Below are 27841 nucleotides of genomic sequence, written 5' to 3'. Positions count from 1 at the left end.
CCACTTAGAGACATAGTGACCATCATTCAGTTTGTAAAGATTTGTTTATAGAAATGTGTATGACTTCAATAATTTTGGTACTGTTTTCAATTATGTGTATTTGAGCTGCTATAATCACAACAGTAACAGCAACACCAATAAATAACATCAATAGCCTATTAATGGGAGCCTGCCTAGTTATTATTTAACACAGCGTGTTGAAAAGCTGAACAATATTTACACAAGGTTGTGTAATAGGAGGGATTAAAATGTCATCTGCTGGTGAAATGAACCTTTTGACTTTCTCTCCTGAGAAAAACACAGCACTGTGCCACAATATAAAATGTTAATCATAATTGTCAGGTCCATTTGTTTAGGTTTGAGTCTGTCTGCGAAAGCTTCCAGTGAGAAGCCACTAACATAGATGTGTGAAAGGTAAAGTGTCAAGGTTCAAGGTTCAAGGTCATGCACTACATTATCTGTTCAGCAGTTAGACTGCAGAGCAGTTCAGTTTGTTCACATTAGCACAAACATGAATCTGACGGCAGAGAGCCACAGTGTCCCTCTCAGTGATGGAAACCGAATTCCGCTGCTGGGACTGGGCACCTATGGGGACCCTCGAACGGTGAGGAGACTATAATGTCTGTGTTTCTAGATTTAGATATTAATTATTAATTGTTAATGACTGCTTAACCAGGTGGACTCACCATTGCGTAGGAGCGTTTATTGCTCATAGTGATAACTGCAGTAGATAAACATTAACAGAAGCTTTAAATGTGAAACATATCATCCAAACAGGAATGCATATTTGCACAAACTACAGCATGACTCTATCCGAACCAGGTCCGATTACACTTACATTCCTGTGGATTTCCTATAGACACCCAAAGGCACAGCACTTGAGTGTGTCAAACTGGCCATAGATGTGGGTTACAGGCACTTCGATGGGGCACTGGTGTATTTCAATGAGCACGAAGTGGGTCAAGCCATTAGAGAGAAGATTGCTGATGGAACTGTTGGAAGAGAGGACATCTTTTACTGCGGAAAGGTAATAAGTTCTGACATATGTCAAGTGTCTCACTTGTCTGAATTTAATTTGAACACTATTTATTTAGTTTAAGAATTAAGAAAAAAGCGGGATTGTGTGCTAGGCTTCACTTCGAGCTCTGTATTATCTCCCTCAGCTCTGGAATACCTTCCACCCACCGGAGTTGGTGAGACCAGCTTTGGAGAGGACTTTGAAAGCCTTAAAACTAGACTATGTGGACCTCTACATCGTTGAGCTTCCAATGGCCTTCAAGGTTACTATATAGTGCACATATAGATGACAGTTAACTTATCAGCTATTTAGAGTCTGAACATTGCCCTTACATGCACACAGTGGTGGTGTTTTGTTTAGATAATGCTCTTGCAGATTCCCCTCGTCAAACAGGATGGGTTGAAATAAGAAGAGACCTCTGAAATTAAAGAAGGAATAGATTTAGTAAGGAAGTCAATGCAAACCTAATATACAGTAAAGTGTTTTTAGTTACAGTTTTACAGCTATATTTATGCATAGTGGCTGTGTGTGTGTAATGTGGCTCATGCTTAGTTTTAGGTTTGGAGTGAGATTAGAGAGCCAGGGGTATGTTTGGTTAAGACTGGATGACTGGAACCATTTGGGTGGGTTTCAGGTCATTTTGTTGTTGAGTTGTAAAAATGAACTGAAATAGTCCAGTTGAAGCCAACTGCAGCTCCACACCGTCGCTTTGCACAGTATTTCAGCAGCATCATGAGCAGCCCATGCCACCACAGTCTCTTAGGAACTACATTCTTAAATAAGAACGGTTAATGCAAATTATTTAATTGTGCTTAAAATTTTAGCCTGGAAATGAATTCTATCCAAAAGACCGGGATGGGAAATACATCTACCACCACACAGACCTCTGTGCAACATGGGAGGTGAGTTCTATTAGGTTCACAATGGATGATCCTGCTATTTGATTACCTTGCTCGTCACCTCCTTGTTGTCTGTAATATCTCAATGTGATATTTTCATGACATATTTCATGACATAGCACAAAAATCAATTGCATGGATCTTGTATTGCATCGCATTAGACTAAACTGGAAGTATCTAATAAAATGTCAAGTCAATGTTGGTTTATTTTTTCCAGTGTGCTATCTATGAGTGTGTTTACATGTGTTTACGTGTGTGTTTTGAGCCTTGTCTTGTCTTATCTTGTCATATTTGAGATGAAAAACCTGGTTATTCATATCCCTGTATAAGTGATCGTAACAATATCCAGGTTTCTGATTGACTATCTTGATTTCTCACCATCTTGGCCACTGTGAGTGGTTGAGAAACCTGGATAAGGTGTTTACATGCCACAGTATCCCGGTTTCTACTCCCAGTAGTACATCCAGGTTTCTGAAACCTGGATAAGCTCTTTACATTCACAAAACATAACCAGGTAGGCATTAATTCATTGGCCCTTCATCTTGAAGGATCTGCTGTTTTTTTTTCCGTGCATTTCAGTGGCACCTGTGTTATGTCACAAATGTCTAAAAAATACCAAAATAATAACAACACAATAATGGATAATGTGAAACCACTTCATTCCTTCATACCTGAATGTTGATGCCAGAACATTCTGTGCTGCAGCATCTGAAACTGTCAAGGAGAGTGTCGTAAACAGCCAAGCTGTGTTCCGTTTTTTCCTTTTCCCTGTTTTATGTTTTGTTTTGTTTTTCTCCGCTGTCTCGGTAAGTCTGTAAAGATAATCACTATCAGTCTTTGAGGAGATATAAATCTTTTATTCTCCACAGGCTTTAGAGGCTTGCAAAGACGCCGGACTTGTTAAGTCTCTGGGAGTCTCCAACTTCAACCGCAGACAGCTGGAGCTGCTGCTGAATAAACCTGGCCTCAAACACAAGCCTGTGTCCAACCAGGTGACCCCACAGCTTGTCTCTTTAGCCCCCATATTGACATCAGACATGGCACAGTGTGTGTCGTTAGTTTATTGCAGCATACAGTAGTTTTCAGGCTGTCAAACAGAAGGCTTTGCTTAGCTTTTCATACCTCAGCTCCATTGAGAATTCTCTGTTTTCCATTCAGCAAATGTTAAAAGAAATCAGGTGACAGCTTGCCAATAAATCTGTGAGTGAATTTAAGTTGTTTGATGAAAGGATTTATCATTACTTGGTGAAATGATTGGAAGCAGTTTCAGCTTTTTCCATCCTCAGTTGGTCCATATTAGGGCTGTGCAATATGCAAAAAAAATCATATTTGGATTATTTTGGCAGATATTGCGTTATGAGTTATGATTATTGTTGGAATTATTGTTTTTGCATTTCATTTTCACTGAAAAAAAAACAAACAAAAAAAAAAACCCATTTTAAATGATGATGATGTGATTTTTGTGGGGCTTGTACCAGACAAGCATGTTTCCCTACATCTAGAGAATATGATTAGGCTATAGGCCGGGGCATCTCTGTAGCATCACAATGCTTATGGTGCTAACAATGCATAACAATGTTGTGATGCATTTTACCTTTCTCAAAACATCGCTGCTCCTGCGATTTGAATATTGTACTTGGCCATATTGTGATTGCGATTATATTTCAATCAATTATATATATATATATATTACTACTAACGTCACAACAAGATGCAGTAGATTTCGCAGTGTAGCTGTGTATCCTTTGGTTTCCTTACATCAAATGTTTAGTTTTTAGTATTAATAAGATATAATTATTTCGCTTAAGTTGTTTTATAAATAGTGGATCTTTCCATTTCCATTCAATTTTATTTTGGTAAGTAAGAGTGCAGGGTGCAAATGTAATGTCAGACCACTTTTCTTTTAAATTATGTATTTTCTTCTCTCACACCTGCAGGTTGAGTGCCATCCATATTTCACACAACCTAAGCTTCTGGACTACTGTCGCAAGAATGACATAGTGATTGTTGGCTACTGCCCAATTGGATCCTCCAGAGATGCATCCTGGTACGTAGGTTTTAAGAGGATGATATTTTTGAAAATGACTAAATGACAGTTGATATTTTGCAATGTTTTGATCCCACTGGTATTGTATTCATGGGAGGGTGAAAAAAAAACACAGTCACATGACACATGATGACACGTCACTTCTCTGTGACACAAAGGGAGGGAAACTCTAGTGATGTATTAGGCTTGAAAATACAGAGTTAAAATTCAATAACAAAATTGAACAGCTAAGAAATTCCTGACATGATACATTATTATGTTATTGAAAGAACCTGAATTATATTTGAAATGGAGATCAATATTTGGTAATATTCAAAATCAAATTAAAAAAATAAAAAAAATAATTAAAAAAACGACATATGTGCAATTTCTCGGTCTAATATATGACACTGAAACATTATTATTGTTACAAACCCTCATACTAAACATAGAAACTGTGATAAAAGTCTCTATCCTGGCATCATTAGTATTTTCTTCTGTGTCTGGTTCAGGGTGAATGTGAAATCTCCTCCCCTGCTGGAGGATGAGCTGCTTGTCTCCATTGGGAAAAAGTACAACAAGAGTAGCGCCCAGGTGGCTTTGCGCTTCAATGTCCAGAGGGGAGTTGTGGTGATTCCCAAGAGCTTCAGTCCCGAGAGGATCAAACATAACTCCCAGGTGGGTTCACTAAAATATTTTCTTTTTGAAAGTACGTCACACCTGCAGACACATAATCAGAAACCTGGGTACTGTTATGACTGTGTATATGAATAACCAGGTTTTTCATGATCCATGTAAATGACATATCCCAAATATAATCAAGAACAAGATAAGGCTTAAAAACATACAATACAATGCACACATACAGTGCATTCAGAAAGTGTTCAGACCCCTTAATTTTTTTCACATTTTGTTTTTCTAAAACAAAAATAAAAAATCATTTTTCCCTCACCAATCTACACTCAACACCCCAGGCTGACAAACTGAAAACAGAATTTTAGTTATCTTTGAATTTAGAGGAAAAACTAAAATATCAAATTGACATACGTATTCAGACCCCTACATTGCAAGGATGCTATCAAATTCACTACAATATTCATAGATATATAATTTTAATAAAGCCATATCATATTTTTATACAGATATTTGATTTTTCACTCACCGAGGAAGAAATGAAAGCCATTGAAGCGCTGAACAAAAATATTCGTTTTGTGGAGCTGCTGATGTAAGTATAAGTTGAACTGAACCTGATCTTCTTAAGCTATTGTTCATATTGTACTGTGATGCATTGTTGTGTGGTAACATTATCTGTTGTGCAATGCAATATAAGAAAAATGACTTCTCACATCATGCTTAGAAATAACGACACTTTTTGGTTTGACACAGGTGGAGTGACCATCCAGAGTATCCATTTCATGATGAATATTAAACTTCTTCTTTCTCTGCGATGTGCTTCATTTCTCAATTTCAGATTTTTACACAAATAATGAGAACAAAACACTTTTATTCTGCATCTTTTTCACCCTTGGAGGTTTGAACTGATTTTCACACTAAACACTAGAGGGCTCCAGCTCACAGAGAATGAAAAAGACATAAATAAATAAGGAAGGTTTACAAGGATAACGCACAGCTCTGATGTGAAATGGCAAAATATATTTGTTGCATATTATATTCATGATTGTGTTATATTGAAAGGGAGTTCACTGTTAGTTTCAACTGATTTGAAATAGACTGATGCAACTGCTGCTATGAATAAAGGTTCATTTGAAAATAAGACCATTTGAATTGAATGTGGCAAGATAAATGATATCTGGTTGCAGTACATGTGGATTATTTCTTCTCTTTTTTCCTGAAACAGACATCCAGCTCTTTCTTCAAATAAGAATATTTTTCAGATACAACAACTATTAACAGCCACTTTCTATCGACCAAGCAACGTCTGATTCCCTCGTACATATATCTGGTCTTCTGGTCTTCAATTAAGTACAGTCACCTAATGTATGAAGCACATTTAAAACTTGATCAAAGTCCTGAACATGTCCATGTTCAAGGCAAATCTGCTGTGTTAGAGCAAACAACACAGATATAGAACAGCCTGGGACGTAACAGGTAGTTATGCAAGTCCAAATGCCAAAAATATTACATTCTGTGAAGACATAAATGTTTCAGTGGTGAGGATCTCATGAATAAAGAATAGCTCTGGCTGCAACTAATTCAAATATATATACAGTATATATCCTGTTTGGAGGTGAGGTTAAGCACATGTGACAGCTGGAGAGGACTGCATGAGAAAATGTAGTAATTATTATGGATTATGCCGAATTCCAATTCAGCATTCATCTGGTTGTTATTTTCTATGTTGTCAATGTTAAATTTAAAGAAATGAAACACATGGAGCACGACACTGATACATGTAAAATATTCCGTCCCTGTGGGAAGAAATGTACGAAACAGACTAGATCAGTGGGGCGTAATATTGTAATTTTTTTGATGACGTAACTGTAAAATTCCCACAGATGCAATGAGCAAATATTTGTCACGCAGATGCTGTTGTGACACTATTTTTTGCATGTATTAGCAAAATTCAACCATAACATCCTGTCACATGTGTGGAAGTGGTCTGTTTTTAAAACCTCTATTGTATTGTCCTGCTGTCCAAACATTTCAGCCCCAGAGGAATTTAGAGTCGAGTATTGTGTTGAAAAACACCTTTGTAGTAACAAATCACAGGGGGGAATGGGGCAGGTGTTATCTATTCTGTTATCAGATCTATTACATACATATTAATTACATATATTCTTTTCAGCACGACTTGTATTAAAAACTATCTGACTGATGTCGGATGAGGATAGCTGTCAAAAAATAAGAAATTCCTTCACAGACCTGCATTGTTTTTATGGTTTTTTGTTTTGTTCTTGTCATACTGTAATAAAAAACGGTATATATATAATAATCATGTATGAAAAAGAAGTCTGAGAAAATCAATTTAGTCATTCTAAATAATTATTCAGCATTTTATGTTTTCATGACAGTTGAGTATTCACTAGCATCACCTGGACTCCTGCAGAAACATTACTGGGTAAATGTTTTTGCAGCAAGGCTTTTGTCAAGCTGTTATAAGAGTTACATGATACATGATTGATTTTAAGTTGTGAGTAACATTTTTGGATGATGACACATGGAAGAAAATACTTTTTTTATTCTTTTTTTTTTTTCAATGATTAAAGCAAAAAACAAATTTGGGTGCACCTCCTTATGCATAGCGATTTACATTCAGATTGTTCTCATTGTGTAACATAACGGCCAGATCTCTGCTGGCGTTCATCTTTAAGAGCGCAAATGAGACAACGGCTGAAAATGTTCTGTCAGACTTTGATGTGAATCACATGGTTAACTCTGAGCTCTCAGAGTCCTGTTTGGTCAGAGAGGGTATATGAGTTTGGTCAGATCAAATCCATCATCACAGTGTTGACACACTGCGTAATCTCTGTGTACACACCTATTACCTACTTTAACCATCGTGGCCAGTTTTCTCCTTGGCTGTCTGTCAAAGGCAAAAATTTTCCACCACACAATGAAGGTATGAAGCAGCATTTTACTAATGTGGGTTTTTTTTGTTATTGGTGCCTGTTAAGGTCTGTTTAAAGCAGGCATCTTTTACCTCTCCTGTGAGCAGTCACATAAGAAACCTCTACTTTGTTAAGATACCCCTCACTTGAGGAGGCCCCTCTTGAAAAGGGTTTGGTAAATATTTGTATATGCCACCGTTGATCATTTCATTTCACAGAAACCTAAAAATGGGGTAAAGAGGGGAGCTGTATTAATCTGTTCCTTGCAGTCGTCCAGTGCAGCCAAATGCTGTATAACATGAACTTTGATCTTCTAAGCTTGACTTGCAGTTAAAACATCTGATGTGCTTCACTTCCTCCATCCTCAAGTTAGCCAGTGTAATTTAATGTATGCAATCTCTTGGATCAAATTGACCTGATATTAATCATTAATAAACCCTGTGAGTGATCCGCTGTGGATTAAATTCTAACTTCTCGTGTCAGAAGGCCTTAAAACAGATGCTTTCACGCATCTGACTGAACCAGACTTTTTGAATTTGATCTGGAGAGACATGATGGGCCCTTCAAAGTAAACAGGCTACAACCTGAGCAGTGACCTGTGGCCGTACAGTTAGAGAGCAGCAGGAGACTACTGAGAGAATGAGGAAATTCAGTTCATTAATGAGCTTCCGTCTGCTGTTTTGTCGTCTTTTGTCTTTTTTTTTCTTTTGTCCCATGGATATTTGGAAGCGTGACCATGACTCTGGATGAGGTAGTGACAAACAATTTGGAAGGAAGAAGTAGTTTCACAATTACACTTTTGCCACAAATAACCATTGAATATTTTTTACCAGTTTTGTGATTATCATCCATAAAAGTTTGTAAGTTATTATACTTTTCTTCTTAGGGCACATGCATTGTCCCGTATATAACTTAGAGCACTTGTTTGATAATTTGGAAAAAGAAAGTTATTCACTTTTCTTACCGAGTATTAGATGAGAAGATTGATAGGTCTCTCTACATGATATAAATATGCAGTCAGCAGGCAGTTAGCCTAGCTTAGCATAGCACAAAGACTGTAAACAGGGACAAACGGCTAGTTCTGTCTGTAAAAAAAAAAAAAATACACGACCTCTAAACCTCAATACCATGTTTTTATTTAATTTGTTTAATGCCTATAAAATCCTGAAGTGTAAAAACATGTTACAGTTTATATGTTATGGTTTATGGTTTTATATTTTATGGAAATTTGACTATTGGGGATTAGGATGCCGCTATCTCTTTGATATATATACTATAAGGCCATGCAATCAAATGAAATTAGAACTGTTAGGGATGGGTTGCAACATCAGGTTTGTGGCCAGGAGCTATACTCAAGCTGAGAATGGCAGAGAGATCTAGAGAGAGCGATCTGGACTCATTCAGAAAATATCAAACAAGTTGGTTGTTCATACATTAAAAGTCAAAACTGCCACAAAACTGAAGTCAGGAAGACGGTTTAACTTTTTTTTTTTTTTTTTTTCAGAAAACTAATGTGTCTGTGTCTTGAATTATAATTTGATCTGAGGTTGGGGGGGTTGGGGAGTTTACAAAAAAAAGACCTGCCCCCTGAAAGATTTCAGACAGGAAAAGCAGAAACACATCACTCCCCCCCATCTCCACCTCCATAAAGACCCTCTGGATTGTGACCTTATAACAAATGCCTTGAACCGGGCCGCTCTAGACCCCTGTGGTGGGAAAATGTTCTGAATGGGCTACTGGGTCTGTGAGGAAGGAATCTGGTTGAGGGAATAAAGGCTGTTTTCCGGGGGCTGAATTAAAGATGTGTGTTGGAGCAAGGAGTGATGTTTTAATTACAATCAGTCAGAAGAAAACACTGATATAACGGAGGCTCTTATTGTGAATCTCATGCACAAATTATTTAAAATTTACAATTTTTGTGGATGATGCATTTTTGTATCTTTAAATCATTTTCAAACCAACATCAGCCATGTTTCAGACGTGTATAAACACGTGTAAATGATGTGATACACAATCTCCACCTAAAATACAAATCTATCCAGCCTCTCATACTTTCTGTTTGTTCTCTGGACAGAAAGGCCCTGGGAGAATGTGTGTGTCAAAAGGTTACGCAATCAGCCCACCACGCTGAGACAGCACAGACCTCTAGTGTGCTGTGGTGAGTGTGTGTGTTTGTGTGTGGGGGGTGTCTGAATGGAATTGGATGAAGGGGGTGAGGGGGGTCCTTCAGAGAGGGGCAAAGCAGAGGGGAAATCTCACTGCATGCTGCACCAAAGTTTTCAGTCGCTCACATCTCCGCCCCTTCATGTAAGTTATATAGTCAAACCTGAAACGGGAGCAGGCGTGCATTTGGTGCCCCACTCTCTTCTGGAAACTGTCATTGTACAACATTATGAAAGGTGAGTGCCTTTGATTATTGATCATGTGATTTACATTTCTTTTTACAGTCACAGGTGGATAATAAATGAATCTATTGTTGAATATGAGTGTATTCATTGCCATCATGGAATTTTACTTGATTGTTAATTGATTGGCAGCAGAGTTCAGTGAAAGCTGTTGTTTAACATTTCATTTCATCTCTGCCATGCAAATAAGCCGGGCATGGTTCTTCATTTTGCCCAGCTAGAGAGAGGCCTGCATTATTAAAACATATCTAACATGTTCATGTGCAAAGACTGTGCATGTGAGAATTGAAACTTGGCTTTTATAACTTAGTTGTTGTTTTGAGCACATTTTCATGCAGCACAGTGTATCCCTGCTGATATTCATGCTGTTCCATGCTATAATCATGACCATATGTCTTACCAAAGGATTGTGCGGAAACCGCACCAGAGTATTCATCTTCATCAGTGCTTAGATGTCGTTTTTGTTTACAGCTTGTGCGATTTTTTTTTTTTTTTTTGTACCGCCAGTTTGCATTTCTACCTCCTAAACGTTCAATGCCTTATGCTACAATTGTAAGTCTTTGCTGTGCACAGGTAGACATGTGGCATGGTTTTTCTTTGCCTTATGTAACTGATCTGGTTATGTATTAGCCTGCAATTATCAAACCGCGGGGGCAAAGGACATTATGTGGATGCATCTCTGAGCTGCACGTATTTAGGAGAAGTGCCAAGATCACTGCCTTTGTCCATGCGACGCCATGAGGACCCACAGGACTAGGAGACCATTCATTCCCATTGATTATGATATTATGTCATTAGCATGGTTCTTAGCCTTATGACCAAGAACCATGCTAATGTCTGACAGTGTTCTCTTCGGAGGTTTTTCACTGTCATTCACCATTGGGTCATTCACACTGGGTGATTTGAATCAACTGCAAACCAAGTACAGTGATACCACAGAAAAAAACAATAGACAAAAGAAACATATTTTCATATATACAGTCAATTACAACTTTTTGTGTGTGAAATGCTGGTAATAATGAATCCACAGGGATTCAGTTCTGCAGAGTGTTTGAGCATCTTTCAGCTCATTGCTTTTGGTTTAACTGTCCATAACTTTACGGCTTTGGATTGCTCTTGCTGCTTTCGTCAACCTTGTTTCCGCAGCCACAGCAGACAACTGTTTCAGCCAAAAAAAAATACTCATAAGCTCATAGCGCTTTGACAGCTAGCCAAGGTTAACCTCTGAACACAGTGCAGCATTCAGGAGGTAAAGAGCCAAATATTTCCTTAAGAAGTTGGTGGAGACCAAAACACAGCTCAAGGGTATATTGGACTTACATTCATCAGGGGGACACACATTCTTATTGGATGCTAAAGTTGATCTGTGTTTGCTGGATGTGTAAACGAACTTGCTAACAAGGTCTTAATATGTCAAGGTGCCATCCCTTTTGGTCTGACCGTAGCACTGGCTCAGGTATCATTGTACGACCCAATAGTGGAACATGGGTTACGTGGTAAGAACAATATAGCACAGTTCTTATCACACCCACCAGCGACACTGGGTGAAATGTTTAACTCTGAACCAGAGTGGGAAATATCTAGATAGCAATCACATGTATGTACTGAAGCTAGACAGCAACTTTGTTAGCTTAGCTTAGAATTAAACTGGAGACACCAACTACTGGCGCCTGTCAAGCTTACTAATTAATATGTCATATTTTAGTTGTTTGGTCACCACAAAAACTTAGCTGTAAAAACGACAGTTTATAGTTTTCAGGTATAAGGCAGCCTCACTCCCAAGTCGTCCCATGTGAACGCTTCGTCAGAACCCCTGAGAACCCCTCTAGCATCATTCTCAACGTGCAGGGTAGTCCAACAGACTTCTGATGTTGTCTGCTGTGTTGAAAGTTGACACAAGTAAAGCAGACTTCAGCCATTGTCTGCTGACGTATATGGCTCAAGACCACATGATGGTTTTAAAGTCACAGTGAACTTTTTTTTTTTTCTCCTTTAAAAAATGTAGCATTTCATTCATTCAAAAGATACACTGCCTCTGCGCATTGAAAAAAGGTACTAAAGGGTACCCAGACTGGTAAAAAGTGATGCCAAGGGGTCGTGAAGGGCGTCCTTATGCGACAAGTTGGGAGCGAGAATGTGTTGTTACAGGGGGCTATTTCTTGGCTGGGTGTACAAACTTCCTGGAGTACCATCACCACCATGAGGTTGCCAGACAACCAGTGCAGACTCCAGAATAGTGGATTTTGTTACCTTTGCTACGGAACTGGTTTTAACATTAAACTCTCAGCTAGAAAGCAATATGACCGCTTCCTGATATAGATTATATAAGATAGTTTCCAAACTATTCCTTTAAGAACCATGCATATATTAAGATCAGTGCCCAGTAGTACAACATGTCCTCTAAGTCAGCCAGTCCTTCATTCAGTCAGTCAGTCAGTTTCTCATTCAACAGGTCAGCCTGTCAGTCACTCAGTCAGTCAGTGGCTCAGGCGAGTTCACAGCTTTTCAGAGAGAGGTGAAGTTGGCGCTTTTTCATGGGATAATGCTCCACTGTGCCTCAATGAGGTCACTCTCAGTCTTGGCATATTTTCTCACAGTGTGCCTCTCCTCTGATGCTCTGTAAGCATGTGTGAAAACTATTTCAGCCCAACTTTGCTACTATAAATATTTAGTCTCACCTATTAAAAGGATGTGTTTGAAGTGAGGTATTTGGCATGTCCGCTGAGCTCCCCTGGTGTCCATGAAAAAAATGAGGTAAACTGTGATTTGTCGTAAGGCCAGTGAGGACTGTCCTTTGCCAACACAGAGGAGACGAGCTCCTCTGCTTTTGTTGCACTAAGCCTTCATTCCCACCAAGTTCCTTTTAGAAAACAAGGGGCTCTATTTTTACCTCAGGCTGCAATTTGGCTCCAGCACTGGAGATTTTGGCTTCTAAAACAGAACCAACCTCCAAACCCATGCACACAGCACATACAGAGTCAGACTTGTGCTCGACCTCTGCCCTTTGCCAGTAGGAGCACATTCCTAAAGGTGGCTTCACACAGGGCTGCTGGCTAAATGGGATTTCCACCTCCTGTGCCGTTTTCAGAACATGTAACAAAAGTCAAATACAGGCTACTTCATTGGCCCAGGTCACACAGCACGTAATGTGTGTTTGTTTGTGTGGACGTATGAAAGACAGAGGAAGGGAAGGAGGTTTGGTGCCAACATGTGTTTTCCTGTCTCCTCCTGCAGACTGATGACCAACTTGTTTGAATGTGGACAGTTTGAGAGGGAGATGAAAGGGTAACAGAGGAGCTGGTGAGAGGCCTGTTAATGCAACCTGACAGGAGTGAGCACAGTCAGTGAGCCGTCTGTTTCCTCCACAGAGAGAAATTCTTTCAGCAGCACTGGTCCCCAAACTGGGTCTGGTCAAGGGCATAACTAACGTGGTCACATAATATCCAACTAATACTGACCTCATCCAACATAGCAAAAGTAGTGATATAATATATTATAGCTCGTGTAAACAGCTAAGACTTATTTAGCACATCACATGCACAGTGGGAATTCTCCTTGAGAACTAGCCAAGGTCCTGAAATTATATCTTCTCCCTCCTGGTCTTAAGTCCATTTAATTTTCTAGGCAGGGAAATATTTCTGTATAGCACATTTTATGACAAGTTAAATTAATGTGCTTTACATTATAATGCATGAATAAGCAAGTAGCGTGTGCAGGAAAGAATGAAACAGTAACAAAAGAAGACTCACACATACACACAATAAATAGTGAAAATGAAGTTTGCTTTTGAATGTAGACACAGTGTCAGATTTTTTTTTTCTTCAGGCACCAATGTATTGTAACACGCCCTCACCTGATCTGGATCTTCTATCACTATAGGTACAATTTAAAATTTGACACTTATAGCCCTGATAGGTGCGACTGGATCATACTCAGTGAGCAGGTCAGGAAAAGCTAAACCATTGAGTGTTTTAAAAACTGTTGGGTGAAATTTGAAGATGGGTCTGTTCTCACTCTGGGAGTCAATGAAGTGATTTAAACACTACAGGAATATGTTTGGCTATGAGTGTGTGAATAAAGACTCTGGCTGCTGTATTTGGATTTAGTTGGAGTCATCTTATTGGATGCAATTTCAAGCTTACTGAGTAAATTGTATCAGTTCCAAAAATTGTGGGTGATTTATTCTGTACAAGACAAGTAATAGGTTTGTGTCCTTAACCTTTTTCATAATTTTTTCCAGAATTGTTTAGTTTGACTAAAGAATTGTGAAAAGTGCAGAACAAATATTCAATATTATCATGTATTGATTGTCAGTTGAATCACATTGTGATGAGATGGTCACATTAAATTGCATCTGTCAAAATGTTTGATGTTAGGCCATTTTTATTATAATCTAACAAAGTTTCTTTTGACTGCTGTAATACATAACAGCAGAGCAGAGTTCATGACTTTGCATTATTTTTTGGTGTGATTTTGCTTATATTCACCATATCATGATATATAACTATTTTGCAAAAATATCAATCTGGTGATATTGATTTTAGACAGACCCAGGCCTTGTGGTGAATCAGTAAAACTGATGTCTGTGGAGCAGGATTTGTCTCTAAGGGACATCATCTATCTCTTTGCTATTCGGATAGAGAAGAGACTTATTGATCTTTACAAATTAAAGCTGAGCTGTTTCATCTCTTTTCGATTTAACCCTTAGGACGCACAGGTGAAATGGAGAACACATCCAAGGTGGAGCCCTCCAATGGCCACAGTAGGGCCCTGGACATTGTGCCCAGTACGGAGGAGAAGATGACAGACAGGGGTCAGTGGGGCAATAAGCTTGAGTTTGTTCTGTCAGTGGCTGGAGAAATTATTGGCCTGGGAAATGTCTGGCGTTTTCCCTACCTTTGTTACAAGAACGGCGGAGGTGAGTGCTGGAATTACTTATCTCTGGTTATCTTGTTGCCTGTTTGACATAAAACATTTAGTTTCAGAATGCAATCTTGTGCAATCATGTGCAGCATCAGGGTGTTGTGGCAGGACTGCAACCAGAAAAAGGGCACTTGATTCTAACATAACATAAATAGAGCACAAAGAGATAATAAATGGGTTAATGTGTGATCTATTCTGTTGCTCAATGGAGATCATAGTTCACCAATATTAAGAAAATAGCCAGACAGTTTTTTTCATGCAGGTAGTTAATGTCTCACACATGGATGATTTCAAAAGAAAGAAAGAAAGACATTCATAACTTCTAGCTAAATTATTTTGTCAAGATATTTTTATTTAGATGAGAATGATAGAGAGTGATCGTCAGCGCCACTAGATGACGTATTACACCACCAGCATCTCAGCCAAAAACAAAAGCTTCACTGTTTGGCCACAACCCCCACACCCATTCCCCAGTAAAGTGTGATGGAGCCCAGTGAAAGCGGCCAGTAAACATACAAGAAGCAAAACTGCATGAAGTTACGCTGTGTACACAAGAGCAAACAAAAACAGTCCAGCCACAACCATTAGCCCATGTTAGCATTGCCATGATAAACTACAGAAATGCTAGCAGTTAGCCAGCTAGCAACATTTGCTAAACACATTCATAATATGAGAAAGTTCCCTACGTAATCATGTCCTGTGTAGGAGGTCACCAGTCAAAATAGACATGTAACATTATGTAGCCATCAAGTTCCTGGCACATGGAGGAGAAGAAGCCAATTCCGGGTCAAGCTCAAGCCCCGCAGCGGCTCATAGGCTCCATTATGGTAAAATCAGAACAGTATTGGCACAAATTCAGCCTTGGACTTATCCGCGGGGACCGGACCCATGAATGACTAATGGAGCCAAAAGACACCTGAAGGAGCCAGTAATAAGTTTAAAAACTTTATGGGTGTTTTGACAGTGCCACCGGCCAACCTGGATTTGAGCCAGTAATCCCCATGGCGGATACTCTCTGGCTTTTTTCAGTCTAATACAAGTAAGATCGTTGCACAAAAATAAAGCCTTACTAATTTTAAGCCAAAAAAATGACACACCTTACCCCTAAGTGAACTCAGGCCTAAGAGCAGTGTTACCATGGTAACTAGTAACACCCAACAGCAAAAAACACCAAACATTTTTAGACATCTTTTTTCAAATCTGATTTTTATTTTTATCGTTGCACTCTTTGCTGAATTTCAAAAGTAAAATGTCCTTGTAACTGCTGAATTCTTCCTAAAGACAGACATGTTCTGCTGGATTCAGTTCCTCAGTTGGACATTTTTTATTTAGAAAAAAGTCTGAATTTACCCAGAATGAATTGTACCACGGTTAGGTTTAAGGTAGTCAGAGGTAACTTGCATGCACTGACATGCATGTGTACATGCACTAACATGCACGTGCTGCCTGACCAGCTACCAAAACAAAGAACAGTAAAACTACAACACACAGAGGGGGTGTGATTTCATTCTCTGCTCAGGATGCCAATACCACACTATATCTTAACATAAAAATAGTTGCGGCTATATTATTATTTTAAATATTGTTTACAGAACTTACAGAAAACAATTTGCATGTATCTCTTCTATTCAGCATTGCTTGAGAACATATTGAAGGGAGTCAAGTGTTCCTTTGTGTACTTATGTCAGGCGCCTTCTTCATCCCATACCTCATCTTCCTGTTTGCTTGTGGGATCCCGGTCTTCTTCCTGGAGACGGCTCTGGGTCAGTACACCAGCGAGGGAGGTATCACCTGCTGGAGGAAGATCTGCCCTTTGTTTGAAGGTAATATATCTATTTTCTTAACATAAATGTAATTTCATTTATGTTTAATATTGTTAAAAATGCCTGACAGTACCAAGAGCGGATCAAACTCATCAGCATATAAGTTTTACAGGCATTCACTCCCAAGATCTGCTGTTCTTTCATGATATCATTAAGATGTTTCCTTTGTAAAAGTTTATGTGTGGGGGTTCATGATGTTTGGAATGTAATAATATGTAATAATCTAATGACCCCAGTATGTGTGTTGAAACAATGAGTTACTTGTGCACCACACACGATACAAAGATTTATGAGGACAAAGCCCCGACAACATAAATCTACAACAACGTGGGGTGAGAGGAATTTCAGTGTGTTCATGTCCATTTATCATTTTCATTGGCATATGTTCACTGGGCATTTGTGTACATGCAGTATGTGTATAACTGTTTGTGTGTTTGTGTGCATGTGTTATGTGCATGGCATACAGATGTGGGAAGGTTATGAAAGTAATTCAAAGGGCTGGAAAGCAACCAGCACCGACTAATATCACATTTCTCTGACGCTTTTATGATTTAGCTGCTCAGATAAGTCTGTAATCAGCCTGTACTCATGACAACTGGGCGAGAGTCGAGTCAGGCTTGCAATCATGAGTTGGAACAAGAGTTTCACCAAAAATTTGAGCATATTATAATTTAGCCTGCATGTAATTTGCTCTGATGCATTCATTTGAAAGGGCAGAAGCAGTGGGCTGAGGATGGGTTTAATCAAACACTGGAAAGATGTGCTGTTTCCAGGGTTAAATTATCCCTCTTTGTCTGTAGTGAATGGAACTGTCAGGGAGGTCCTGTCACTGATTCAGAATCATGTCTGTGAGTCACTTGAGATAAACTACAATCATCTCTTACATGTTGGGCTACGAGTACATTGCAAATTAAATCAAATTTGAAATGTCCTCAGACTGCTGTGGAATACACCACTGCAGCCAGACAACACACTCAATGCTACTCCAGGTGTGCTTGTTTAATGGCATCCGTGTTGCTCTTGAGTGAGAGTGTGAGCAGGAAATGCCTGCAGGAAAAATTCCTCATCACAATGCTACTATATTAAAACACATAACTCCAGAGTACAAATTATACAGTGACAGTCAGGGCAGTCAAGGGAACCCAGAACGCATGCTTCAGTGAACTGAAGTGACACAGTCCTAACAGTATCGTGCTCGTTTAATGTGATGTCTGTTTGTGATGTCTGTTTTCTCTCTTTTTTGGCGAGATATTGGATCATTTGAACATTTATTGAAATGCAACCATGTGAGACCCACAGGTTTAATCTTTAACATGTTGTATGTTAAAAAAAATGTGTTGTATTATTCATTATTTAAAATATTCACCTTAGTAGTAACTAAAGCTGTCAAATAAATGGTGGTGTAGAAAGTACAATATTCCCCTGTGAAATGTAGCATAATGTAGGAGTGGATGTATACAGTAGCATAAAATGGAATTACTCAAGTAAAATACAAGTGCATCAAAATTGTATTCTCCCACAATTCAAACCATGCATACCTCTGTGGAATTAAATAAGAATATAGTCATGAGTTCCAGGTGACTGTAGGTAGCAGAGAAAAAGTGTGAAACTTCAATAAGTTAAGAGGACCACAGCCCCCATTCTTGTTAAAACAAGCTGCATTGTTGCAGCATTGTTTCATTTTTTCACTGTTTTGTGTGGCTCAGTAAATGCCGTAAACCTGATGTTTTCTGTTCCAGGAGTGGGTTATGCCACCCAGGTGATTGTTGGTCTGCTCAACATCTACTACATCATTGTGTTGGCCTGGGCCATCTTCTTCTTGTCCAACTCCTTCACCTGGGACCTGCCCTGGGCTTCCTGCAACAACACCTGGAACACAGGTAACACACTCCATAACAGCAGGCAGAGATTTTTAGTCTATATGCAACCATGTATTTCATCTGGTGTGGCCAGGCCTCCATTTTGGCAATCGTAAACACAGGTTTGGCTAGAAAAGGAATAAGATAATTCTGCAATAGGGAACTGATGGCAGAGCCTGTTGTTGTTTTTTATTATTTAATTTTCCTGGTGTTCCCCTTCAACATTTTATCAATGTATGATTTTATTTTATCTTCAGGGAGAGAGTAGTCCTGCACCCTTTCACTTCTCCGTCTCAGTGGTGGCATTGTTTCACTTGCCTGTGTGTAACTTGGAAACCTCAGCAAAAGCTTGGATTTCTTCACAGGATTGAATGTCTTTTTGTCTTTCCTTCATTCAAGATTCCTGTATGGCATTTCAGAGGGGGAATAGCTCCATCAATCACCATGAGAACGCCACCTCTCCTGTCATTGAGTTCTGGGAGTAAGTGCCTTGTTGTTTGGCTATGTCCTCAAATGGCCTTATGTGCCAGAAAATTCACCAAATATTCATCTTAGCATGGCTTTTTGAAACATGTATAGTTGTTACACTAGATGCAACTTTTACTACTGGTTCAAAAGTTTTGCTGTTCGGTATCATGGCCTTTTGAATTGTTTATAGACCATTTGCTTCTTAGCTCCTGAGAGCATAGACAAAACAGTATACTGGAAAAGTTGTGAACATAAATAAACTGAATGTGGTCTATATAACTCTAAGCCTAGATGAAACATTTCAAATGTTTGTCCTGTGTATGTGTTCTGCCCCAGGCGCAGAGTCCTGAGAATTTCCTCAGGTATTCATCACATCGGCTCTCTGAACTGGGACCTGGTAGTCTGTCTGGCCATTGCCTGGGTTATCTGCTACTTCTGCATCTGGAAAGGGGTGAAGTCCACTGGCAAGGTAAAACTTGTCTTCTGTTCATGACAGACAAATACTGAACATGGGTATAAGACCAATTCTGGCCCCAGTAAATAAGTTAAAAATGTCTAGAATGTCTAGTGACACCTAGTGGTGAACATAGGTGACGTTATTAAAACCTGTGGAATAAATCCTCCAGTTTTACCAGAGACACAGCAGGTGGGCAGATAAACAGTTACTTCCACATTCATCTATTTTTTGTTAATAATCACAACTTAATGAACCCCATGGTTTATGCTAGCAAGGGACATTTTAGCTAATACTCAATCAAAGCTAACTGCATTTTGGAGTCACTCTCTTAGCTTCGTGGATTGTCTTATGCGAACATTATATTACACAATGTAGTCAACTAGAGTAGATTTATATAATGTGTAGCTCATTTGATAAAATTTATTGTCATACATTCACTCATTCAATTCCATCAGTTTATCCGTGTATCTCTTCACAAAAAAGGCTTCTTTCTCGAGTGTTGTTCCTGGAAGAGTGTTTAGCTCTCTGTCCAGGACAGGTGCTGTGTAGTACTGGTGATATTCTGCAGCATTTTCATTTAACTGGGCAGTCACCATAATCAGTGTTCATCAGTGCATGGACAAAAGATCGGCACCAACAGAATATCAACAATTGAATTACACAAAACCTTTTAAAGCTCTTTCACACATTTGTTTTGCTGAAATAAGCTCATGAAGATGAATGATTGCTATAGTGGGAGAAACTGCTGTAAGCCAAGCAGTCACATACTGTATGCCTGATGCCAAAGTGCTGCTGTTTCTCTGCAGGTGGTTTACTTCACAGCCACCTTTCCATATGCAATGTTACTGATCCTGCTGATCAGAGGGGTCACCCTACCAGGAGCCTCCAGGGGAATCCACTTCTACCTCTACCCCGACCTGGGACGACTATCTGACCCACAGGTAGGCTGGAGCTGTGCTTGCACTCAGATGCTCAGTTATGTTGAACATAAACAGACACACACACTTGATGACATCATGTTTAGCAGCATTTAATGCTTTGGAAAATGCTTTGATGCCTTAATATTGCTAAAACTGGCACAAACTGGTAGAGTACTGCTCAGGGATGACCAGCCCTGCAGATACATTATGCACAAAGGTTTGGTCACACTCACCCACTCTGATTATTTTTGAGAACTGAAAATGTTTCAGGTCATATTATACCAACCCGTCCACACATACCTCCGAAAGCTTATGCCATCTCTGCAGTTTCATTTCACAAATAAATTGATACATCACATGTGCTAGCCTCACAAAACTGTTGCAGAATGTATCTCAGTTGCTAACAAATCCACTTTATCAACTCAAATGGTAATAATTATATGAGTTACAGTATAGAGTGTGTTCACAGCTTGTTTCACTGTCCCCATTCGGGCCAAAACATCAGTTATGGGAGGTTTAAGGAGGGAGAACATGAATCCTGTCAAAGACTGTGCGTCCATCACATTGCTTCCTGTTTTTGTGCTGAATATAAACATAGATTCCTTCAAGCTGCTTTAAGCTGTTTTGACAAACAATGCTGCCTGCAATTTTTCTCAAGGGAAGAACGTCATTGCAAAATATGTCCAGCAGAATGTCAAGGATGTATTCTCTGCTGCAGAAACAGAGTGGATTTGGGATGGTGGTAGTAACATGGACTTTAAAATGTCGTCTTTTCTTGCCATTACATTGCAAAGAGTGTGAAAATCCAAAAGAGGGGGCCTCTTCAATCCCTCTCAGGGCTCTGGGGATGAATACAAGCCCTGTGTGTGCAGGCCAAGACAAGCCAGGCTGGTGGAGTTGGTACCTTGGGAATACCTGCTTTTGTGTAATGTTGTTGGTTGGACCCCCAGTCAATCGGATCTTCAGTCCTGGCTGCCAGCTGCCTTAAACATGCCCCAGTGCTCTGGAGGCACTTTACCAGAACTGCAAGAATAAAGAGAAACCTCATTCAAAGTTTGAAGTGCGAGTGAGTGTTCAAAGAGAGGGTGGAAAAGTGCTGCACTTTATGCCTCAGAATGACTGAGATGGATAATAGGCTTTGCTGGCTGGGTGATGTTAGGATGGTGGGGTTGAGAGGGTGAGTTTTGGAGTAAGGAGTTTTGGGATTTGATAGCTGCGCTGGGAGTTAGATTGTGTATTTAAAAAAGATGAGGTGGTTTGAGTGGAGGTGACACTTTCAATATGAAGAGTAGATGGGAGGTTGTGTGAAAATCAAGCTCACAATGAACATAACTGAGTTAAAAAAGACTTCACAACTACTTTTTCTGTGAGTCTGGGGCCCGAGTGACGGAGAGTTAACATCTGATGCAGTAAGAATTTGGTGTTTTGTCATCTTATATTGTGACTGAGATGTCATTAGACACACTGGAAGGATACATGTTATGAAACATCAGTATTACAGACATCAGAGAATCCTTTCTCACATGTATGGATTTGAGATCTATTCTCACACAACAGAGTGAGCTAGGCCTCCAGGGGCTGTAGACAATACATCATTTTGTATTACTGTTAAAACATGCAGACCAAAATAATAAAAAAACAGGTAAACTGATGACTGGTTACTCTTTGTATTTGTAACCACAATCAGCTGCTGCTTGTGATTGAACTCCATACTGTAATTATTCAGCATGTGAGAGTAGATTTGACTCGGAAAGCCCTGACAGCTCAGTTTTGCAGGAACCTGGTTTGGTAACAGAAGCTGGGGGTTTTGGGGTGTTTCTCAAAAAGACACATTTTTAAAATTGAGTAACGTATATAATACTTATATACAGTAAATTTTCAGGACATTTTAAGAATATTTTCAGTATACACTGTACTTCCCTCCTCAGTTCATTGTGTTAACTTTTCCCATGGAAAACACTGCATATCACCATCGTAACCATATGTATCTTCCCTTTAAATGTATTCTCTCTACTTGACCGTCTTTTTTCGGTTCTGTCCTAAGGTATGGATGGATGCTGGAACTCAGATCTTCTTCTCCTATGCCATCTGCCTGGGCTGCCTCACTGCCCTGGGAAGCTACAACAAATATAACAACAACTGCTACAGGTGTGGACTGAAATAACAACTGCACAACACTAACTCCGTCTTAAAAGTCAGTAATGCCTTATGTGTTGTTAGTTATTTAGTCAGTGTGAGTGTCTTACTCTACCGTAAGTCAACAATTGATTTTTATATGAAGGGAATCAAATCTCAAGGCCAGACAATGTTGGGTACTCTTCATTTCTATTCATTACATCTCTCTCTCTCTCTCTCTCTCTCTCTCTCTCTGTCGTCTCCAGGGACTGCCTGTCCCTCTGCTTCCTAAACAGTGGCACAAGTTTTATTGCAGGCTTCGCCATCTTTTCCATCCTGGGCTTTATGTCCTACGAGCAGAACGTACCCATCTCAGAGGTGGCTGAATCTGGTTAGTGGTTCTTTTACTTTACTTTATAAAAACAGGTCACTGCATTCAGACTGCCATAGGTGCATCATCCTCTACTTCTATTTCTGCTGTTTTACCTTGGCTGAATTATTCTAAAAGATTTATGATGTGAATCACATGCTAGACTGTATCTGGAAAGCTGAGCAGCTCAACAATATGTAATCCATTGTGAGTTTGCCTGAGAATACACTGAGAATATGGCATTAAAAAAATTACAGCATGAGAATTATTTTTAATTTGAAGCTGAGGGAATCAATCAGACGTCCAAATGTAAAGCTCCCACCTGAACTGATATTGATGATATGATGCTGTCAACATTGTCAAAGCATTCCCATGAGCAAGAAATATCAATAATGGAAATTTTAATAAGAAAGGGACATTTGACCTCTGTCTAACCCAGGTCCAGGTTTGGCCTTCATAGCCTATCCTCGGGCTGTGTCCATGATGCCGTTCTCCCCTCTATGGGCCTGCTTCTTCTTCATTATGATTGTCTTTCTGGGACTGGACAGTCAAGTGAGACCAACATATGCTCCACAACTACAGCCACACACACACACATAGGATTCAAGCAGTGTAGTGATATGAACATTTCATAATTGTTACTACACAGTGCTTTTATTCTATTGAGAGAATTGATACAAATTTTGTTTGTGTACTACTTTCTTGAATAGGTCAGAAATCACAAACATTAACATGCACACACAAATAGAAATATACACATATACAAATATCTTATACTTAATGTTTCTCTCCTGATCAGTTTGTGTGTGTGGAGAGCCTGGTGACAGCCATGGTGGACATGTATCCCTCCACCTTCCGCCGTAAACACCGCAGGGAGCTCTTCATCCTGGCAGTGGCTGTGGTGTCCTTCCTCATGGGGCTCATCATGCTGACAGAGGTTGGTCTCAGAGACCCCACTCTTTTACAGTGATTACATAATAACCATATAATCTTTATTTTTCACATACAAACAAACTTCCATTCACAAACATCTTTTTCAAGGTGATATTAAACAAGCATATTAGCAATGACTGATGTTTGAATAGTCTGTCATAATAAAAGAGTGTAAATAGGTTTACAAAGGTGAAACTGCAGTGGTGGCTTGAGTTCCTTTTTAGCCATACTGATAAAATGACAAGCAGTCCACCTGCTTATTTCTACCCACTACAGCCTCCTCAGCATGTCCTTCTGTCCACATAAACAGCACATTCCCTTAAAGTCCCTCCATGTCCAGACATTGTTTCCTGTGAGCTGGTCTGAATCAGTGTTGTAGGACTCGAGTCCAAGACTCAGACTTGAGTCCTAATCTTAAGGACTTGTGACTTTGCACTAATGATTGGTACTTGTACTCAGACTCAAGCACTGACTTCATTCAGACTCAGAAGTTGGAGACGAGGACTCAGGCTGTTTTGTTTTAGTGTGAGTGTGCACATGCTTGTGAGAACATTGGAGCCCATCTTGTAACGCACCTCAGAATCAACCATGCTGACCCTGACTCAGGTAATGGGGATTCAAGCCTTTTTTGTGATTTGGACATAGACTCGGACTCGAACACTGGGATTCGGGACTTGACTAAAACACAGGTCTGAATATGACACTTGCCACAAAATATTCACGAAGTTGCACTTTGCAGAACTGTCTGCAAGAACAAAATGGATCATTGACTTTCCTTATATGCCTTGGTCTCAACTTTTTTCCTCATTTGACTGCATGCAGGTTTTCTTTAGCTTCTTATGCTTATAGGGTTATAAACCATGTTTGTCCCCACAGGGAGGAATGTACGTCTTCCAGCTCTTTGACTACTATGCAGCCAGTGGGATGTGTCTACTCTTTGTGGCTGTTTTTGAGACTGTTTGCATTGCTTGGATTTATGGTGAGTGTTACTCAGGCTATTCAGGAACATTTGAAGGGGGTATTTAAAAGACAAAAGCTTTGGTCTCGCTAGGCACTATTCATTCTCTTTCACTGCTCTCCACCGCTCTCTTTTTGTCTGATGCATAGATTGGGAGGTTGAGGCTTAGGGAGGGGAGTGTTATTTCTATTTTATGGTTCATTTATAATCTTCAAATTAATACATTAAATTATGTAATAAGAAATTATGTATTTGAGCTAAATATCACAATAAACTGGCCTAATTTAGTTATTGAGCCGTAATAAGTTGTAGTAATGTGATGTTATTTCTTAGGTCTCTGCTGTTTAAACAGAGTGAATCTTGACACAGATGATTATTAGATATTGATGGAAGTCTCCGCTGCGTTTCCCTCATCTCTCCCAGGTGCTGACCGTTTCTATGACAACATAGAGGATATGATTGGCTATCGCCCCAGCCCTGTCATCAAATACTGCTGGCTTTTCTTCACCCCTGCAACATGCTTTGTGGGTTTCACATTCGTTCTCAATACACATGTTTTTGCATTACGTTCTTGAAAGAAGAGTAACCTCTGCTGGCTGATGTGGATAATACATCTAAACATCATTTTAATTTGCAAATAATGCCTCTTTTTAGTACATTTGAAATATAAATACAAATAAATTAATGGATAAGGTTGGTTTTAAAACAGAGGTTAAGGATAATCAAATAATCAACTATTTATTTAAATAGTACTACAAATCATATTTTAAAAATACTTTACTGTCTCTGTTACCAGGGAACCTTTGCCTTTGCCTTGATCAAGTACTCACCTCTGAAGTATAACAATGAATATGTATACCCATGGTGGGGCAATGGGATAGGCTGGATCCTGGCCCTGTCCTCCATGCTGTGTATCCCTGTCTGGATGGCAGTGAAACTGTACAACACCCCTGGAACACTGAGAGAGGTATGTTTCAGAGCCATTAAAGCCTAAATATTGCAGTTATTTCAAATTCTTTTGAAAGTAATCAAGGGCGTCTCCTGGTAATCTAGTGGTAAAGATATTCTCCATACTGTATAACCACAACTCCCCCAGTTAGATTCTGTCTGTATTTCTACTTTCACTATGAAATAAATGTCTAAAATAGTTATTAATATATGAGAAACAGTTAAAAAGCATTACTGATCCCACATAATCCCTCAGGTAATGCTACTTGTTGCAGTCTTTAGTAGGTAACCTCCACTGATGTCAGGTCCTATATGTCAAATCTTTTATTTGGAAATGAATAGCCTTCAATTACTAACACATTAGGTCACTCATATATAACAATAATTAAGTTTAATAATTAATCAAATTTGTGTTCATAGCGCATTGCTGTCTTGACCACTCCATCCACTGAGTTACCGAAGACAAAGCAGGAGCAAGAGAAGCTGCTCGCCGTCTTCGCAGCCGATGGCGACAGCCTCCATCAGAAAGCACCTCCCACTAAGGACGGTTACTTCCCTGTTGATGAGAAAGAGTCCCATTGCTAAAGACCTGAGGGTTGAAATCAGAGCCTTGTAGGGGGGTCAAAGGTCACTCCTCAACTTTGACACTCTGTCTGGCCCCTTCCCAACTCTCTACAATACCTCACCAGACAAAGTGATGAAACGGGCACAGACGCAGAGTTTAAGAGTCACCTGAGCTGTAACTGCTGATCTGCTGCTGGAGTTTTCTCCTTTGTACGCTGCCTTAAAAACACAGGATGACGGCATCAACATTCTTACTTAAAGATTTACATCCTTTTTAGGAGAGCTGGTTATCATCTCATTTGCCAGTGGCAGAGTCACATGCACATTTGAAAAAATGTGGTCATTGTTGTTACGCAGTGGCTAAGAATTTACATTTGATCGTGTCTGCTTTCTAAGGAAGCATTTTTTTTTTTCTGTTATGGACATCTCTAATGTTCGGTTAGTCTGACATGACATTCCAGTTACTTTACTGATTCTAACAGCTGTCTGCTGCAGACGGAGCACAGGAGGTCTCACGTGAGTGCACACATCATAAAAGTTCACTTGAATAAAATCTGTGTTTAAATACACTTCTGTAATGTATACAGCACAACTGTATTGTGTATTCAATTCAGTCACGCTGACAGCTCTGTTTTTATTGTATAGTAGCGAGTTATCATATCAGGATGTAAAATCTTCAAATAAAACATCCTACAAAAGCATTTACTAATAACCAATTCTTGAGAATGCAAGAATTTGATTTTAAATTCACATTTAGCTGAACTAACCACAACTCATCTAAATTAGGCTCACCTGTTGGTATTTTATATTAATGTTACTGTGCTCATTGATTTAATGTATCTTTCATTTTTTTAATTCAGCATGAATATTTTACATGCCTTTTGTTTAGTCTTCTGATTATTGACATGAGTTTAATTCAGTTGGCTTTGTCGTGTGAAAGAAGCGCCTGACAGAGACAGCTGTGCCACTTAGATAATATGAACAGGAAGAAAGCTGTACAGAAAGCTGTAATGATTGAAGGGATTCATTCCAAAATCAACATCTCTCTTGTCATCTCTTTTTCTGCTGTATAATACTGAACTTCAGCTGGTGTTTCTTTAGTCGTAATGCTGGAATAAATATATGATAATTGATTACTGATGGGGAACACTTTTATGTATGTAACTTTTGTATGCTAAAATTATTTTTTATGACTGAATAAAAATACCTTCATTTGAAATGTACATTTCTATTGAAATATATGTTTATATTTTATGGGTAATACGATTCATGATTCAGTACATGAATGATCATTTACATCTCTGAGAATCTATTGTGTCTATTGATGATTAAGAAGAAATATTCAAAATTTAGTAACATCATATTGTCAAATAAAAGGGCATTATCGATATTTCATATGTGATTTGCTATCACGTAAGTATTTAGGAATTTAGGGATGGTACGGTGTATGTAAGATGATGTGCTGTCTTCAGAAATGTTTTGTTTTGCATAATTTTGCATTTTAAGTGTAACAGTACTAAGTTGCAACCTGTACAACACAATTAATTAAAATGTCTTTTTTCTTTTGAGCAGTTACAGTGAAGTTG

General features: G+C 39.1%; 1 protein-coding gene across 1 annotated transcript; it reads left to right on the top strand.

Moving 5' to 3' along the window:
• The first annotated feature begins 275 nt into the window (after positions 1-275).
• On the top strand, positions 276-27823 carry slc6a13 (solute carrier family 6 member 13). The gene is made up of 24 exons (XM_071488204.1): positions 276-604; positions 860-1027; positions 1164-1280; positions 1843-1920; positions 2787-2909; positions 3855-3964; positions 4456-4621; positions 5086-5168; positions 5330-5369; positions 9833-9911; positions 14626-14835; positions 16529-16663; positions 18403-18543; positions 18922-19003; positions 19327-19459; positions 20254-20388; positions 22412-22515; positions 22749-22873; positions 23292-23404; positions 23652-23789; positions 24662-24764; positions 25167-25267; positions 25540-25710; positions 26112-27823. Exons 1-24 carry the CDS (start codon positions 512-514, stop codon positions 26274-26276), a joined length of 2913 nt encoding a protein of 970 aa, XP_071344305.1. The 5' UTR covers positions 276-511; the 3' UTR covers positions 26277-27823.
• Positions 27824-27841: the final 18 nt, after the last annotated feature.

The sequence above is a fragment of the Trachinotus anak genome, unplaced genomic scaffold (assembly GCF_046630095.1).
Source record: "Trachinotus anak isolate AG129_WGS33_773 ecotype Australia unplaced genomic scaffold, CSIRO_AGI_Tana_v1 ptg000002l, whole genome shotgun sequence".
Lineage (NCBI taxonomy): Eukaryota > Metazoa > Chordata > Actinopteri > Carangiformes > Carangidae > Trachinotus > Trachinotus anak.
Note: the sequence above shows the minus strand (reverse complement) of the source record. Positions and strands in the feature narration are given on the sequence as shown.